This window comes from Corvus cornix, chromosome 12 (genome assembly GCF_000738735.6).
Source record: "Corvus cornix cornix isolate S_Up_H32 chromosome 12, ASM73873v5, whole genome shotgun sequence".
NCBI classification, from domain to species: domain Eukaryota; kingdom Metazoa; phylum Chordata; class Aves; order Passeriformes; family Corvidae; genus Corvus; species Corvus cornix.
This window is the reverse complement of record NC_046342.1, coordinates 1,816,467-1,832,963: the sequence shown is the minus strand read 5'-3', so window position 1 is coordinate 1,832,963 and position 16,497 is coordinate 1,816,467. Positions and strand designations below refer to the sequence as shown.

The 16,497-nt window shown below is 47.1% G+C and overlaps 2 protein-coding genes across 4 annotated transcripts; one reads left to right on the top strand and one right to left on the bottom strand.

Moving 5' to 3' along the window:
* Positions 1–4,453: 4,453 nt before the first annotated feature.
* TSEN2 (tRNA splicing endonuclease subunit 2) lies at positions 4,454–12,002 on the top strand. Of its 3 annotated transcripts, XM_010409733.3 has the most exons (12): positions 4,455–4,889; positions 5,214–5,403; positions 6,155–6,236; positions 6,920–6,956; positions 7,342–7,846; positions 7,948–8,025; positions 8,502–8,552; positions 9,206–9,344; positions 10,035–10,071; positions 10,684–10,795; positions 11,178–11,267; positions 11,694–12,002. In XM_010409733.3, exons 2-12 carry the CDS (start codon positions 5,230–5,232, stop codon positions 11,751–11,753), a joined length of 1,365 nt encoding a protein of 454 aa, XP_010408035.1. In that variant the 5' UTR covers positions 4,455–4,889; positions 5,214–5,229; the 3' UTR covers positions 11,754–12,002. The 3 variants fall into 3 exon arrangements, with proteins under 3 accessions (XP_019147624.1, XP_010408035.1, XP_010408037.1); XM_019292079.2 differs by lacking the exon at positions 7,948–8,025 and having other exon boundaries at positions 4,454–4,889; XM_010409735.3 differs by lacking the exon at positions 4,455–4,889 and having other exon boundaries at positions 5,311–5,448.
* Positions 12,003–12,375: 373 nt separating this feature from the next.
* Positions 12,376–16,468, bottom strand: MKRN2OS (MKRN2 opposite strand). Its single transcript, XM_039559129.1, has 4 exons — positions 16,254–16,468; positions 15,279–15,328; positions 14,492–14,654; positions 12,376–13,101 (listed from the first exon to the last, which is right to left on the bottom strand). The coding sequence occupies exons 1-4, from the start codon at positions 16,451–16,453 to the stop codon at positions 12,855–12,857; spliced, it is 660 nt and encodes a 219-aa protein (XP_039415063.1). The 5' UTR covers positions 16,454–16,468; the 3' UTR covers positions 12,376–12,854.
* Between the last annotated feature and the right edge of the window lie 29 nt (positions 16,469–16,497).

Below are 16,497 nucleotides of genomic sequence, written 5' to 3'. Positions count from 1 at the left end.
TTAATTCCTCCTGGAATGGCAAGCTCAGAGCTTTTGCATTTGTTTCCAGGGGGAGAAGGAAAGCAGTGGCCTTGCAGAGACTTGATCAGAGAAAATTAATGTTCACATCATTTTCAAATGCATCTGGAATACAAACTGAGGACAAGGAGTGACTGCGATGCCCTCAGAGAGCCCTGACAGGATGGGATGGGATGGATCCTACAAGAATTCCACATCCAAGTGTGTTTAATCTCCAAGAACACGCAATCACTGTCCATGTCTGAGGTAAATGTACTCAGGACATACTCATCTCTAATGTCCTCTTTTCTCATGCTGTTCCCTTCACTGCCATCCACCTCAGGATTGCTGCTATTATGGGATTCCTCACTGGATGCTTGGCCAGTATTTGACTTCTCTTTTTTTGTCTCCTGTGAAAACCATCTGAAACTGAGCAGAAACTAACCCTGATTTATTTCCTTAATAAACAAAATTAAGATGCTGCATGTTAATAAAAATGAAAAGTATTCCCTAGTTGTTTTTTTTTTTTAGTTTCCAAAAACAGTCCCGTATCTCTGTCAAAGTTAATGTAACCAGAATTTCCATGGGAATTTTTGTCAGTCTGGGGAAACTGGAACTGGCTAATGTAAATAACTACAGCCCATCCTCCCACTACTGTCCACATCACCTTGTGAGAAAGAAAAGGGCTTTATTCAGAAAGGAGAGGGTCATATGGGGGTTTTGTGGATTTCAACTAATATGGGATGGCAAAATTTTACAGAAACATTCTGTCAAAGCCAGACAGAAATTATTACAATGACAAATCATGACTTGAATTTCACGGGATTCTAAACAAAACCCTTTTCTTTTTTTGGCACGGATTCCAAAATTACCTAAAGACACTGTAAGAACAGATCATTCTTTTATGATTTTATGAGTAGCTTTCTACATGGGCAAATAGTTTTACAGGCTGACATTTCTGTTTCTTTTAATAAGCCTAAGCAAGTAAAATATGTATTTAAGGAGTACCTGGCCTGTATGTTTTGGCTGAGGCAGGACTGAGAATTAACTCCCAACTGCCTCTGAAATCCCAAAACACTCAGAAAACCACCTTGGATAACAAAACTCCCCTGTATTTTCCTCCACATGGCAACTCAATTTTACTGGGGTAGAAACTTCATAGCACAGTAACTAGTTAATATCAGCCGTTAAATATTAGTTCATATAATATTAAACCAGCTCCTATTTTATAAATGGAATATTTCTTCCAAATGATTCCAGATGGGCTTCGCAATGTAACAGAGCTTGTGGAAGGACACAAACCACAGGCGGGCCGAGAGCACTGGACTGTAAATGTTATGCAGATTTTAAAGGAAATCACCACGTGTGTGGTCACAGGAGGAGTTTAATGAGCCTGCCAGGGAGATCATGTCTTGCCACTGGAACTGGTTTTCAGCTCTACTCCACCAGGGCCTGAGAAATCCTGTGATGACGCAGAGCAGGAGCATCTTCCCCCTGGAAAGATATTGGGAGTTCAGAGGGGTTCCTATGGATGCACTGGATCTGATGTGGATGCCATAACGTGTCCATATTTCTATCCATAGAGCTTGGAATTTCTGGGGTTGGCAGAGCAAACAATGGGACATTGAGAGTCAGGCAGCACAGCTGAACACCAGGCAGCAAAGGCAACAGTGTCAGGGTTTAGGGCAACACATTTCCAGACCTGATGGGTTACAGCCACGGTGATTTAGGGAAGAGTCATATCAGCCTTGTCAGAAAGCTGACATTGGCCTGGACCTTAATTTAAAAAGGCAATAAATCAGCTGAGTATCAATAAATAGTAAGCAATTGAATACTCTGCGCTAGAGCAGTGAATCAGCCAGAGAAAACAAGGAATGCTCTGTTCCCATCCTGCCATTCCTGAGCCTGGAGCACAGAGATGGAAAGCTGAGGGATGACTCGGCAGCAGCTGCAGGCGCTCAGCCTCTGTAGGGCAGCAGGGAGCTCGCATTCTCTGCCGCACTGCAGACACAGCAGGAACGCTCCGGGAAGGAAAAATACATCCTGCAAACTCCCAGGAAAGGGATGTCCAGTGCTTTCAGTGTGTCTCAAGGCAGGATTAGCTTTATTTGTACTGTTCCTGGAAGATGTTTGTTTCACCTGCTCTGAAAACTCCCAGTGAGGGACACGGTACAATCCTCAGCGTTGTCCTCACTCACAGGTACAATATTATTTTGCAATACGTTTTGCTCCTCCTATATTCCAGTGGTCCTGCAGGACAATGCAGATCTGTTTTTCCCATTTTGCCATCTCTAGACAGAGTTATTTCAGCCTTGTCCCTCTCCCCTTGGCTCCTGACAGCAGCGTGACATTTCTGACTCCCTGGGATCCACTGTGACCTCGAGGGCTGCAGTTCAGAGCCTCTCATTTGGGTGTTGCCTGCTCATCTGCTGGCTCATCATAAAAACGGAGCTTGCAGACATTTATGAGAGTGTCCGTACAATTATTGATAAAAGAAATTGACAGATAAAAGAAATGTGGCGTGACTCATCCAAAGCCTGTCCTTCAGACAGCAAGTTCTGGCTGCAGCACCATCTGGGTTTATCATCAGGAACGGGAGCAGATACTTGGTTGAAGAAATAGAAGTGTGACTGAGTTAATTGGCTGTGGGCTCCCTCCCAAGGCTGCACACTGATAATGAAATGTGAATGACCTGTAGCTCCTTGTGTTTTGTCTGCTTCTCCCTGCAATGAACGTCTCATAGTAAATGTGTCTGCACAGGGAGAAAATACAGAAACTGCTAGCAGAGATAAACCCCACTTTCATTCAAATGAGACCTGATTTGACAAATTTAGAAGGAATTTTGAATCAGAGTGACATCTTTAATGCTGGGTCATTTTCATTTTGTTACCTGGAATGTTTTAATTTGGGTATTTTAATGGCAGGGCTCTACGAATTAACCTGAAGTTACCAGAGCATCTCTGTACCTTGGTGACAGGAATACATCAGGGCCCTCTGTGGTTTGGCTTCAACACTTTTTATGTGAATCAACATCAAAACAAATTAACAGTCCTGAGCTGATGTATAAAGTAAAACTCTGTAGGCAATAACTGCAAGAGCACAAGCTTAGTATCCTCATGTTTTGTGCAATAATTCCTGTCCGGCCTTGTAACCACTATTGCCTGCCCTTTGGCTCACCATAAAAAACAGGAACGAGAGATAAAACACCTTCTAAGAAGGATATATTATTCAACTTTTCATCAGGGAATTCACTGATCTCTGTTGGCAATCAGAATTCTCTGATGAGAGTCTGCATCCCAGGAGCCAAATTGTCTTGATCCTCTTTGTGTGACAGTGGCACCTCACAGGGTAACCTCAAAACAGGTGTGTTGTGGGTGAAGGTGTGACTGCGGGTTTGATGAGCAAGGTTCAAGCTGGTAGAAAAAAGGCTGTCGGGTCCTAAATAGTGAAAATGCTTTGTATTTTATTCAGGTGCTTTTATTTTACAGTTACACAAGCAAGTCCTCCCGAGCTGGCTCTGAGCTGCAGGATCAGCATCACCTGGTGGGACAACGGTGCCTTGTCCCGGGTGGCCACTGAGCCACGGGGTTTGTTCCGGAGCCAAATGAGTGGAACATTGTCCCTGCCTCCCCAACACCGCTGAGAAATCATCTCCCCGTGTGTCTCCTGCCCCTCCTCGTGGAGCTCATCGCTCCCTCCAAGAGCTTCTCTCACTTGGTCACGCTAAAGCCGCCAGCGCCGGGTGATTTGTCCCCGGGGGGACATCACCGCAGCCCCGGCGGGGACAGGGGACAGCACCGCAGCGGAGCCGGGAGCGCATTCCCTGTCCTTCCCCGCCGGGAGCGCATTCCCTGTCCTTCCCTGCCGGGAGCATCCCTCGCTCGGGGCCGGCAGCCGGGGCCGGCCCGTGTCCCGCACCGCGGGGCCGGGAAACCGCGTCCCCATCTCTGCCAGGGCGGGGCGCCCGAGCGAGCCGCTGCCGGCGGGACCGGGCCCGCACGGCGGGGATGGAACAGGACCGGGGATGGAGCCAGGCGGGACCCCGGGCGGGGCTCCGGGCGGGGTCGAGGCGGGGCTGAGGCGGGCTCGGGGCGGGCTCCGGGCGGGCTCGGGGCGGGCTCTGGGCGGGCTCGGGGCGAGGCTGAGGCGGGCTCGGGGCGAGGCTGAGGCGGGCTCTGGGCGGGCTCGGGGCGGGCTCGGGGCGGGGCTCGGGGGCGAGGCTGAGGCGGGCTCGGGGCGGGCTCCGGGCGGGCTCGGGGCGAGGCTGAGGCGGGCTCTGGGCGGGCTCGGGGCGGGCTCGGGCGGGCTCGGGGAGAGGCTGAGGCGGGGCTCTGGGCGGGCTCGGGGCCGGGCCGTTCCCTCGCGCGGGCTCCGTGCGCAGGCGCAGTGGCGGCGCGGCGGTGAGGGTGAGGGTGAGGGTGACGGTGAGGGTGAGGGTGAGGGTGGCGGTGAGCGTGGCGGCGCGGGCGGCGGGGAACGGCTCGGCTCGGTCTCCCCGAACCCACAGGGACACCCCGGGAACGGGCACTGCCCGTCCGAACCCACAGGGACACCTTGGAACTCCCCGGTACCGCCCCGGGGTCCGGGTGCGGGTCCTGCCGGTCCCCATCACGTTGCGGCCCGCCCGGTGTGGATCCCTAGCCCGCCGTCCCTTGGCAAAGCGGATCCCGGTTTAAGGCAGAGAAGCCTGCCAGGCCACGGCTCTAACTGCAGAATTTATTCCCTGATTCACAGAGTCACAGAATCTCCCGAGCTGGAAGGGATCCTCAGGGATCATCGAGTCCAGCTCCTGGCCCTGCACAGACACCCCAAAAACCCCACCCTGGGCATCCCTGGCAGCGTTGTCCAAACGCTCCTGGGAGCTCAGACTGTTCAGAACGGTTCATATTTAGGTACTTGTGTGGTGTCTGCTTTTGTGCTCATACCTCTGCTTTATTCCTGAATGTACTTTGTTCCTTTATTTACTGGAGTTTCCCTCATAAGCTCTTAGCTGAGGAGCATCCCTGTGTGCTCTGCAGGGGATGCCCGAGGCCACATCAGAGATCTCCAGCACACCCGTGCCTGTGTTTGTCTGGTGTCAGAGTTACAGAACTGAACCTCTGTTACCCTGCAGGATGCATTGAGAATTTGCTACTGCAGAGGGGGTCTTGCTGAAACACAGAAAAATGGGTGAACCTTAACTCCTGAGTGTTAAATCTTTTGTTTCCATTTTTTAGGAGGAAAAATTAGGAAATGGCAGAAGCAGTATTTCACCCCCCAAGAAGGAAAAGAAGAGTTTTTGAGTCGTACAAGGCTCCCTTTCCTGTGGATGTAGGGGGGAAGGATTTCAGAGTATGCCAGGCTGAGATCATTAACAACAATGTGATTGTGAGGAACCCAGAGGATATTGAACAGCTCTACAACAAGGTGCTGCACCCTGTTAGCACAATATTTGTAGTGTTTTAAATGCAGGTAAAACATAATACTGGTTCAAATCTGCTGCCTTTATGCTTTCCTGCCCCTTCAGCCTCCTGTGATTCTCCTTATTTCCCTTCTCTCCTGAAATCAATACAAAAAGTTTATTCTGTATCAAATGTGAAAAGTCTTTCTTATCCAAGCAAGTAAATTTTGGCATTAAGTGATATTGTGAGCTAAGAAACAGCTGCAAAGCCTTCATGTTTATGTCTCATTTCAAGATTTCATGCGACTTTTCAAAGCATTTTCGTGTTTTTAAAGCTCAGGAGGTTGAAATATTGATGTTTTATAAATGCCTGTATGATTCTTTTTATTTCAGAGTGATTTATTCCTGTGTACAATAATCTGTGTTAAGTTTTTTGTGTCTGAGCACCATTTCAGCAGCATTCTAGTGCAGTGGTATCTCTTTGGTTTCAGGTGTTGTTTTCAAACATTTGCTGGGAGGTTTTGGCTGACAAATATTCAGAATTCAGGAAAAAGACCCAACACTCTCCAGGCTAAATGGGATTTAAACCCCTGGTAAAATCAGGTGTTTTCATACTGAACCAGTTACGAGCAGCCAAACAAGCTTTAGGCAGAGCTTAAATGCTGCAGGAGTTCAGCTGTTTGTTCCAGCTGATCTCAGCAGTCCACGTTTTATAACTGGAAAAGAAGTTCATTTTTGTGCCATGAGATAATTAGGGGTTTTTCCTGTCCTTTGCAGGGCTACTTTGGAAAAGGGATCCTTTCCAGGAGCCGGCCAGTGTTCAGCATTTCAGATCCTCTGCTGGTGGCCAAGTGGAGAGGTAAATGGGGCCTGTTTGTACCTCATCACTGCTCTGGTAGCTCTTCTCACCTTTCCTCACTCATTGAAGGTGTATTTTTATGAATTACCTGCAGAAGAATAATCTGCTGGATCAGGTTGAGGGTATCTCTCTCCCCATCTCTTGTGCCAAGGAAAATCCAAGAATATGAAATCCATGTGGATAATTCCTTAGTGCATTCTCCTAAATCTTCACTGAGCTGTTGCTTGGGAAGTCTGAAGTAAAGGGACCATCCTGGGACTTTTCTTTCCCCTATTTTCCTGGGGTTTAATCTGCAGATTCTGATGTCCCTGAAATCATAAGGGGATGATTTGTAAAGTTTTCAATCTGGTTGTAGCCAGTTACACCCAGTCTGCTCTTGCCTGTTTATAGGAAGACTCATTCCTTACTCTTCTCTCCCATGACAGTGAAGTCCCAGTGGACATCAGTGCATTTTATCACATCCCTCCATAATTGCCTGGAGGAAAACAGTGTATTTAGTTGTTCTCTTGTGCATGCTGTTACCTCTGTACCTTCTCTGGTTCTGCTGTCGCCCTGCTTGAAAAGTGGGACCAAAATGGCACTGAGGACTGAAAAAGGGGGATAATTACCATCTCAGTGATCAGAATCTCACAAAACCATCTTTATATTGCTGAAACAATGTAGGATTTTTCTTTATTTAACAGGTGTTAACACAAACATGCCCATAATTACATCTCAAAAGTAAGTTAATTTGCTTTTTTCTTGGTGTTTTTAGGAAACAGATTACTCTTGTTTATATTTCTCTTACTGGCTTTCAGATTGTTGGCTGTATAAATAATGAGGGTGACTTGCTTCTGTTTTCTCATTATTTCATTTATAAATCCCATTAGAAGAAGTAGAAATAGGGTAGGGGATGATATTCAGGGTGGTTTTTCATGTAAGCTTGCAGGTATTAGTGCTGAATAGAAGCCAAGGCTGAGTGCATGCATGGTGTGGGTAATTACCTGTGCACATTTGTGCACAGTAACTGCTGGTGTGTGTCTGTGAACTGTGCTGAACCTCCAGGGTTTTAGGTGTTAATTAAAGGATGTAATCCCTGGAATTCCTCATTTATTTTGTTCCCCAGGTACCAGCGCCGTGTGCAGTGGGCTAAAAGTGTCCTGCAGGAGCAGGGCCTTGACGACTGCTCCGTCACCAAAATCCTGGACAGCTACACCAAACCCCTGGGGCTGCCCTTCTCCAGAGAGGATGGGGCTGAACAAACTGGAGACAGCTGCACCAGCGTGGGCCCAAACCCAGAAAATACAGAACCATCCAGGCAATCTGCTGGCAGTGAAGGAGCCCAAAGTCCTGAGGGTCAGAACGGGGGCTCCAAGGAGGGAGGAGATGCAGCCATGGATCCTGGGAGTGGCTCCAGGGACCAGGAGCAAGGGGATTCCAGAGAAATGGCTGAAGGATCCTGCCACAGGGACCCTCCTGTGCTCTGTGGCTGCGAGGGGAAGCAGAGCCCTGAGCAGAGGGCTTGGCAGGGGATGGACTTGAGGGAATGTGCTCCGGAGTATGTGCTGGTGCAAGAGGAGGAAGAAGGAAGCTCCTGTCCTGAAGATGACTCCACTTGTGCACAAGGAAATGTAAGGAAAAAGAGGATCCTCATCTTTTAGAAAAGCTGCTTTCCAAATTCAGTATTTTTTCCAGTTTAACATTTTAGTAATACAGTCAATTTTTCTTGTAGCTTGTCAAGAAGGAAGTATTAGTATGCAGAAAAAACCCATTTAGGATTTTTGAGTACTTACAACTCAGCTTGGAAGAGGTATGTGTCAAGCACAGTGCAAGTTAGTTTGCTTTTCATATGAAAAAGCAAACATTGATCTATGTTACAATGTCATTTAATACCTGTTTCTAGAGTGCAGGGTCCTCCTGTGGCTCCTAAGTACTTGCATTGTCTTAGTCATTAAACTTAGCTTGGATAACCTGTGATAATTACCTGAGATGATTAAAAAATAGTAAGGGTCCAATCCGATTTGCTTTAGATGAATAATCCCACTGCCAGAGAGACCAGTGGCAGGACTTAAATATAGAAATACCAGGAACATAATGTTTATATGAATCCTGTTTCAATAGTGCTGCTTCTAAATATATTATGTGTTAATTTTAACACCATGCCTTCAGCAGGGATAATGTAGAAAATTAATTAATTAATTAAGCCTTTGTTCTTGCAAGGCTTTGTGTATAAACCACAGGAGGAATGTAGCTATGAGTTAAACTTAATCTGTTTGGTTTTTTCAGGCTTTTTTCTTGGTGTATGCCCTGGGATGTTTAAGTATTTATTATGGTGAGGTAAGAGATTGAATTAATTTTGGGTTACTGGGGATACTCTTCCTCTGGATATGGTTTGGTCTGAAATCTTTACCTATATGGCAGTGATTTATGCCGTTAATTCTGGAGGAGGAAATATCAAACAGAGTGTTGGGAATATTTTCTTACAAGTAATGGTATTTATGTTTAGGAAATACAGGTCTGAAAGCTTTAAGTTTACCAAGACAAATATAATTAAGCACAGTCTGTCTGTTGAGAAAGTATTTTTGTTGTAACTTAGGCAGGAAATGTGGGAGAAATAATATGGTGAATAGTCCCACCTGAAATGGCAAAATTCCTTGGAATTTGAAACATTAATTCTGTTGAACTATTACTCATGAAATGACAGTACTTCAAACCTGTGCTTTTAGTTTAAGATTTATCAGGCTTTCCTTTAAACAGGGCTGTTATGGGACTGATTGTGAACTGCCTAACAGACCCACAAAGTGGAGTACCAGGTTCCTGTCTTGTTTTTAGGGATTCTGTGTTTTACTGCCTGTAGTTGATGCTGTGTGCAGCAGCCTGGGGAGTTTGGTATTTGGCTGCTGTGATATTTGGTGTTTGGCTGCAGTGCTGTGTGTAGCAGAGCATGACTGGTTTATATCAATGCAGTGACCTTGCTGTGTGGTTTTCAGGAGCCCCTGAGCATTGTGAAGCTGTGGGAAGTGTTCAGTGAGGTGAAGCCTGACTTCAAAACCACCTACATGGCCTATCACTACTTCAGGGGCAAGGGCTGGGTGCCCAAGGTGGGGCTGAAGTACGGCACGGATCTCTGTGAGTACCTCCCCAAAAATGGGATCGTTTCCAGCTCACTCCTCCTTCAGGCAAGGCAGAACTGCAGGCCCAGAGAGGAATTCAATGAGGAGCTGCAGAACTGGAGCAGCCTTTGCTGCTTGCAGTTGGTGAAGGACGTTTGGGGTTAGCAGTGAAGTTGGGATGTGAGTGGAAAGGAACATCCCATATCCAGCCGCTGAAGAGACAGCTTGGAAGGTCTGGTTTGCTTCATGAGGTTCATAATTCCTACAGGATTGCACTGAAATTCCCTTCCCAACTTTCTCTGTCGCCTTCTAAACACATTTTCTGCAGTGCTAATGTGACAGTCTCTAGAGTAACAGGTTTGAATTCAGATCCCAACTCACATCAAAGTTCATGCACATCATTCATCCCATTCAATAGAAGCTGGACTTGTGCTGAATTTACTGCTAAGACTCTTTCTCTGTATGGGTTTTTGGAGGGAGAGGGAGAAGGGACTTGTTTTTTTGTCATTAATGGTCGGGGGTTTTAAGATTACAGAAATAATTAGTGGAGTCCTTGCAAAGTAATTAAGAACTCCATTTAGCTCATGTCAACATAAACAGTGCAGTAATGCCTGTTACTGCAGCAGAAATGTGACAATATTGATGGGCCCTGGTATTAAACTCACTGGAACTCTGATCTAACTGAGGTGTTTCTCTTTCATTTCAGTGCTGTATCGAAAAGGGCCCCCCTTCTACCACGCCAGGTTTGACACTAATGTTTCTGCCTCATTCCCTTGCTTCAAATTAAATTCCACTCACACCAATTTAGAATCTTCACTGGTTAAGCACAGATTCATCACTCAAAATATGCTGCCAGCTAGGAATGTGAGATTTCTTCTAGCAGAGTACTAAGTGACACCATTTCTTTGATTTTAAATAACAGGCATTAAAAATTACAAGTTGTAGATGATGATGCACTCAGGAAAATAATTGGATTTATTAATGCTGACTTAGAAAAATATATGGTCTGGGTAATTGATGTGATTTGGGAGAACTTTTAAGGGATGATAATTGTCTTTATTTGTTGGCTAGTCAGGTTGAAGTCCTAGATAATAAATTGGTTATAAATGTCAGCTCGGCATTAACAAAGAGAATGCCACAAACATCAGGAGAAGGGTGGGGAGGGAAGGTGCCATTGGCATATCCACAACTTCAGTATTTCTCCTCTCTTCCTTACAGAAGAAGACTAAATTTCAACTTGCTACCTGCAAGCTGGCAGATTGTTTAATGCCAGTTCTTAGCCTCTAGTTCCTGAGTTTTCTTCAGAAAATGGCAATTTCCTCTCTGTGACTTGTCCTGCCTGCTGTGTCTTCCAGTTACTCTGTCATTGCTGAGTTGGTGGATGATAATTTTGAAGGTTCCCTTCGCAGACCCCTCAGCTGGATGTCCCTGTCTGGGCTGAACAGAACAACTGCAAATGCTTCTAAGGTACAAGTGCTGGGGTAAAAACAGCTTTGGAGTGATGAATGTGCAGTTTCACTCCAAAGGCGCAGGGAGTTTGAGGCTGAACAATATGAGTAGGGAGAGAAGTGTCCTTTTTCAATATCCAAGTGAATCCTGGAAGAATTATTATTAAATCATTATTATTAAAGTTCTGCCACCTGTAGGAATGTTAAAAGTTGTGTGAGAAACAGCAAAAACACCTGAGGGACACTTGTTTCCTGATTGCCACTTCTGTTTTTAAAGCCCTTTCCACCTCCCAGGATTTTCTTTTGAGCAGTGAGACTGAAATTTCCCTGAGATTTTCTGTGTGAGCTTCACGGTGCTTCCATAATCCACTGAAATTCCTGTGTTTCCTGGCTGCCTGCAGGAGCTCATGCTCTGCTATTTGATCAGACCTTCTGACATGACTGCAGAGGAGATGTCAACCCCAGAGTGTATGAAGAGAATCAAGGTTCAGGTGAGTGGTTCCTGCCTTTCTGCAGCTCCTTGGGAGAACTGTTCCTTGTTCTTTGGCTTGATTTGGGTTTTGCACACATGGCTGCAATAAAATTAAATTCCTTCATGCCCCAAGTCATGAAAAGTGCATTGCAGGCTCTCTAAAAACTTAAAAATCTCCTAATCTGAATGTTGCTGTGCATGTAAGCATTTGCCTGGGGAAATAGGAATACCTCTGGAGGTATGTTTGTTTATTTCTGAACATGTGTTTCATGTTCAGAAATAAATGGAGAAATGTGTGAGAGTTCAGGAACAAACGCAGTCATCTACTAAAATTTCTCAATGGTCATGTAATACAATCAATTTTACAGACCTAATCCCTATCCCTCACAGGTTATCTGTAGCTTTGGGGTTTTTTTCCCATAATAATTGCTGGGTTTTATTTCAGGAACTGATCGTTACTCGTTGGGTTTCTTCCCGTGAGCGCAGTGAACAGGATGAATTTTAACTGACTGCACAAGAAAAAACTCACTTTTATAAAATCACTTCTTGTTGTTTTTTACCTGATCTCATGATGAACTGTTGCCTTAGAAGGTTTTCTACGAACATATTCACTTGGTGTGTATAAATGCTATTTAAAATGAGTTGTATCATGTTTACTGGAGAGAATGTTGTACTGTAAAATGTAACTGAACAGATGAAAGGGAAAAAATTAAAGCTGTGTCCCAACTCAAAATATAAAAGATAAAAAGGTGTATGTTTGAGTGGTGGCTACGCTGCAGTCATTAGGAACAGTATTTCTGGTATTATGGCACCACAAACCTGACTGCAGAGTCTTGGTGAAGTTGCACAAATTTGGATTTGGGGAGAGGTTCGGTTGTTGCAGTTGGGTGCCTGGACCCTGGAACTTACTTTCATAATCATAAGCTTAGAATTGAGGAACTCTTCCCAGAATGTGCAAGGATTTAAATTTACTCTGTGGCCGAATCAGGTGTTGGGCGCCTTTCCCCGTCAGGCTGAGATGTGTTGCTTCCCTTGGGATTTGGAATTCACACATCTGAATTCAGCCTTGGCTTCCTTGCTTCACCATGCAGTTCAGAATGGAAAAGAAATCTGACTGGCAAAGAGGCTGGATTTATTTGTTGTTGTATTTATTAGTAATTACAGGAAAGGAAAATAACAGTGAATCTGCAGTCAGATAGGGATTGGGGATTTCAGCAGCACACCAGCAGGCTCCCTTTTTTTACTCATCAGTAAACAATTGCAGCAGGAAAAGGCCGTTGAGGTTTGCTACAGCTGAAGTTCCCACAGTTCATTTGTAAAGCCCTGAATTCCACAGCAGCCCTGATTTCTGGTGTGAAGTGTCTTTGCAGAACAGAGCACACAGTGAGTGTTAAAGCAGGAAAGATTTTTGCATAGGAATAGTTCCCATGGAAATTCTCTGTGCTGTGTACATTGCATATGTACATTCATTCACTGAAATGCACAAGCTCAGTCTCCTGATCCTTCCCTGAGGAGCAGGATAAAGTTAATGATGTTTTTTTAACAACATTCAGCCCTAACCCCTGAGATGTGGAGCTTTAACCCTTCCTTTCCCATGGCTGCTGTCCTACTCCAGCAAGGTGTCGTTTCCAGCCCCGCTGTCCTGCTCTTGCTCGGGCAGGGGCACGACGTAGCAGTCGCTGTGTGCCAGCTCCCGGTGCAGGGTGAGGTACCTGGAGGCCTCCCTGGTGTGTGGGATCAGGAACCTCTCGGTGAACTGGGCCTTGCTCAGGGGCTCCCGGCCCCGGCCCTGCCGGACGCGGTTGACGAAGGCCAGGGCGAAGGTGTAGCAGTTGTGCTGCTGCTCCTCGTACCTGGGGAAACAGCTGCTCAGCAAGGGCCCTCCTCACCGCTCAGGGGGAATGCTTACTCAAGGAAAGCTCTCCACGAGCTTCCCCTTGATCCCACTGGTTCAATAGATTCCATTCATCACAAGCGGTACTTCCCAGCCAGGGAACTCTCTCAGTTTTATTCTCAAGGCTGCAAGATTTGACAAAAATTAGTTCTTTTTTTTTATCCTTATTTGGCTTTTACCTTGTTACCCTTTCCTCTTTCACCTGTTGTTACCAACTCTTTCCTGCAGCCCCAGAGTTAATTGTGTGCCACCACGGGTGTGTGGGAGCTCATTTAAAATCCAGTTCCTTCTATCTGTGATGTTCTCTACTATCCTTCAGTAAGTGAAGAGCTATCTAGAAAATCAGAATCAGGCTTGGCCTGAACCCAAAGGAGTTACAGGATTAGTTTAGTGCAGTTCCTGTCCATTGAAAAAATAAGCAGAAGATTTAATTAAAAGAGTTCAGTTTTCAGTTCAGTGGCCATTGGTCTGGTTGTAGAAAAAGTAGGTCACTGTGTCAGGGGGTGGCAGATGGAAACCAAAGCTTGGAGAAGGGATGGACACATCTCTCCACCTCTTGCCAGCGATTTTTTGATGTCAAGTCAGTTTTAGTACTACTGGGAACTGTAAAAGTAACACAAATCCTGTTGGCTTTACCAACTCTGTAAACATCTAAAAATTCTTTTCTAAATTAAATTCTTCCATCTCCTTTAGGGGGGTAATGTATGATCCCTGAAATTTTATAGTCAGCACATAGAGAATTGCTAAAAAAGGCTTTTGATTTGATGTTTTCTTTTTTTCTTTTATATTATGGTTACATTTATTCAGTGAAAGCCAGGCAGGCTCTGTATTACAGCTGCTCCTACTGAGGGACAATCCCAGGACTGGTGTTTTCCTGGAGAGCTGCTCTGTCCCCAGCAGAGCTGGAAACCAGCCTGGTTTCCCATTTCTCACCACTGACAACAAAAACATCATCTGGATATTAGAACTGGGCAAGAATCCCATCACTGTGCTCAGCCTTCAAATGCAAATACAACTCGAACTCCTGAAACCTAGAAAAACAATTATGGAGCTGTGCCTGGACTTTTGTACTCAGCAGCGTCCAGGTACTGTGTCATTGAACTGAGTGCTTAATGCAAAATTCCCTAAAGCCACCTCTTGGTTTAGAGCTTTCATGTCCTAGCAGATGAGTCTGTTACTTAAAATTCAGAACACTCTGTCCATCCAGGGCAGGCTGAGGGCGATCCTGGGGCTGTCAGGAATGTGTGTCCTGAAGGACACCAAGCTCTGAATGACCCCCACACCTTGTGGGGTCCGAGAGGAACCAGCCCAGTTCATCCCAAACACACCCCAGACTGTCATCTACACACCTGTGAGGGAGCCAGGCCTCTTCCAAGGAAAATTCCTCCAGGAGGTCATCCCACTGCTGCAGGAGCTCCGACATGTCCGGCTGCACCAGGGGGATGCTGATGCACTGCTCCCAGCCACTGCCAGCCCTGTGCACACCCTCCTGGTCATAGTTGTACACCACGCCTGGAAACACAGCAATGGGGCGCTGGGGGACACACACACACTGCCCTTTTTGGGGTGTTTTTGTGACTTCACTTCCCATCAGCTGAGTAGGAAATGCAGTCCTGGCTTCCAGCAAAGACCTGGTCTCATTTTCACAGCGTGGTTTGAAAAAAGTTTTGCTCTTCTGATAATCAGAGCAATTTAAGGACAACCAGGCTTCATTTTTAACCCTCAAATTTGACTGTATTAAATATACATCTGAAATGATGTTTTGCAGGGTGGGCCTACTCTAGGGAGAACCCAGTAGGACTTTTAAAAATGTTTTTTAATTAGGGGTGTTTTCAGAATTACCAAAAACTGTGTGGAACTCAAACCTTCCCGTAATTCCTTTAAAGCAGGCCTAGCAGTTCATTCGGGCTGGAAGGCACATGTTTATTCTATTCAAGGCCTGTTCAGTCCCTTCAGGGGAATGGATTTGCTCTGGAGCTCTGCTGCAAGGTGAGATCATTCCCAGTGCCCGATCCCAGGATATTCCGAGCTGGCATTTGCAGGGCAGCACGGGTGGCATCTGGGGTGACTGGAGGGGACACGGGGCTGAGCTGGCTCCTGCCGGGGTGTGGGAGGGGGCCCCAGGGTGCTGGTTACCCTGGGAATTGGTGATCCCGACGTGCAGGTCGGAGTGCCCGTCGTAGCCGCTGCAAGAGGAGCAGAGGGGCTGCTGAGGGACAGAACGGCCCCGCACGGCTCCACCGACACCTGGAAAAGGGGCTGCATTCCCAGAACGGGCGGGATCCCCCCTCCTGCCCCGTCCCTTCCCCTTCCCCTTCCCCTTGTCTTCCCCTTCCCCCTCCTGCCCCCTTCCCTGCCCGTTCCATTTTCCTTCCCCTTGCGTTCCCCTTCTCTTTCCCTTTCCTTCCCTTCTCCTGCCCTTTGCCCTCCCCATTCCCATTCCCTTCCCTTTCTTCTTCCATTTCCCTGCCCTTTTCTTTCCCCATTCCCTCCCAGTGACCTCCTTTTTCCCCTTCCCATTCCCCTTCCCTCCCTATTCCCCTCCCATTCCCATTCCCTCCCCATTCCCCTCCCCGCCCTATTTCCCTCCCATTCCCTCTTCCCTATTTCCCATTCCCCTTCCCTCCCTAGTTCCCTCCCATTCCCTATTTCCCTCCCTATTTCCCTTCCCATTCCCCATTTCCCCTCCCTATTTCCCCTCCCCTCCCTATTCCCCTCCCATTCTCCTTCCCTCCCGATTTCCCCTGCCATTCCCTATTTCCGCACCCATTCCCTATTTCCCATTCCCTATTTATTTCCGCTCCCACTCCCTATTTCCCATTTCCCCGTTCCCCTCCCATTCGCCATTCCCCATTTCCCATTCCCTATTTCCCATTCCCTATTCCCCATTTCCCATTTCTGCTCCCATTCCCTATTTATTTCCGCTCCCATTCCCCATTTCCACTCCCATTCCCCATTTCCCATTCCCTATTTATTCCCCATTATTTCCCATTCCCCATTTCCCATTCCCCATTTCCCATTCCCCATTATTGCCCATTCCCCATTATTTCCCATTCCCGATTTATTTCCGCTCCCTCGCTCCCCGCTCCCGCAGCGCCCCCTGGCGGTTACTGCAGGAAGGTGCCGCGGGTGGGCCTGATGAGGAAGGCGCGGGGCTGCCCGTGGCCGTGCCGGAAGGGGCAGGGCAGGCGGACAGGCGCGGCGGCCAGCCCGGCGGCGCGCAGGTCCCCGCCGCACGCGGGGCAGCGCGCTGGCGGCGCGCGCCGGCAGTACAGGAGCGCGCGGCAGTGGCGCACGCGCAGCAGCGCCATGGCCCCGGCGCGCCGGCACAAAGCTTCCGGGCGGAAACAGAGCC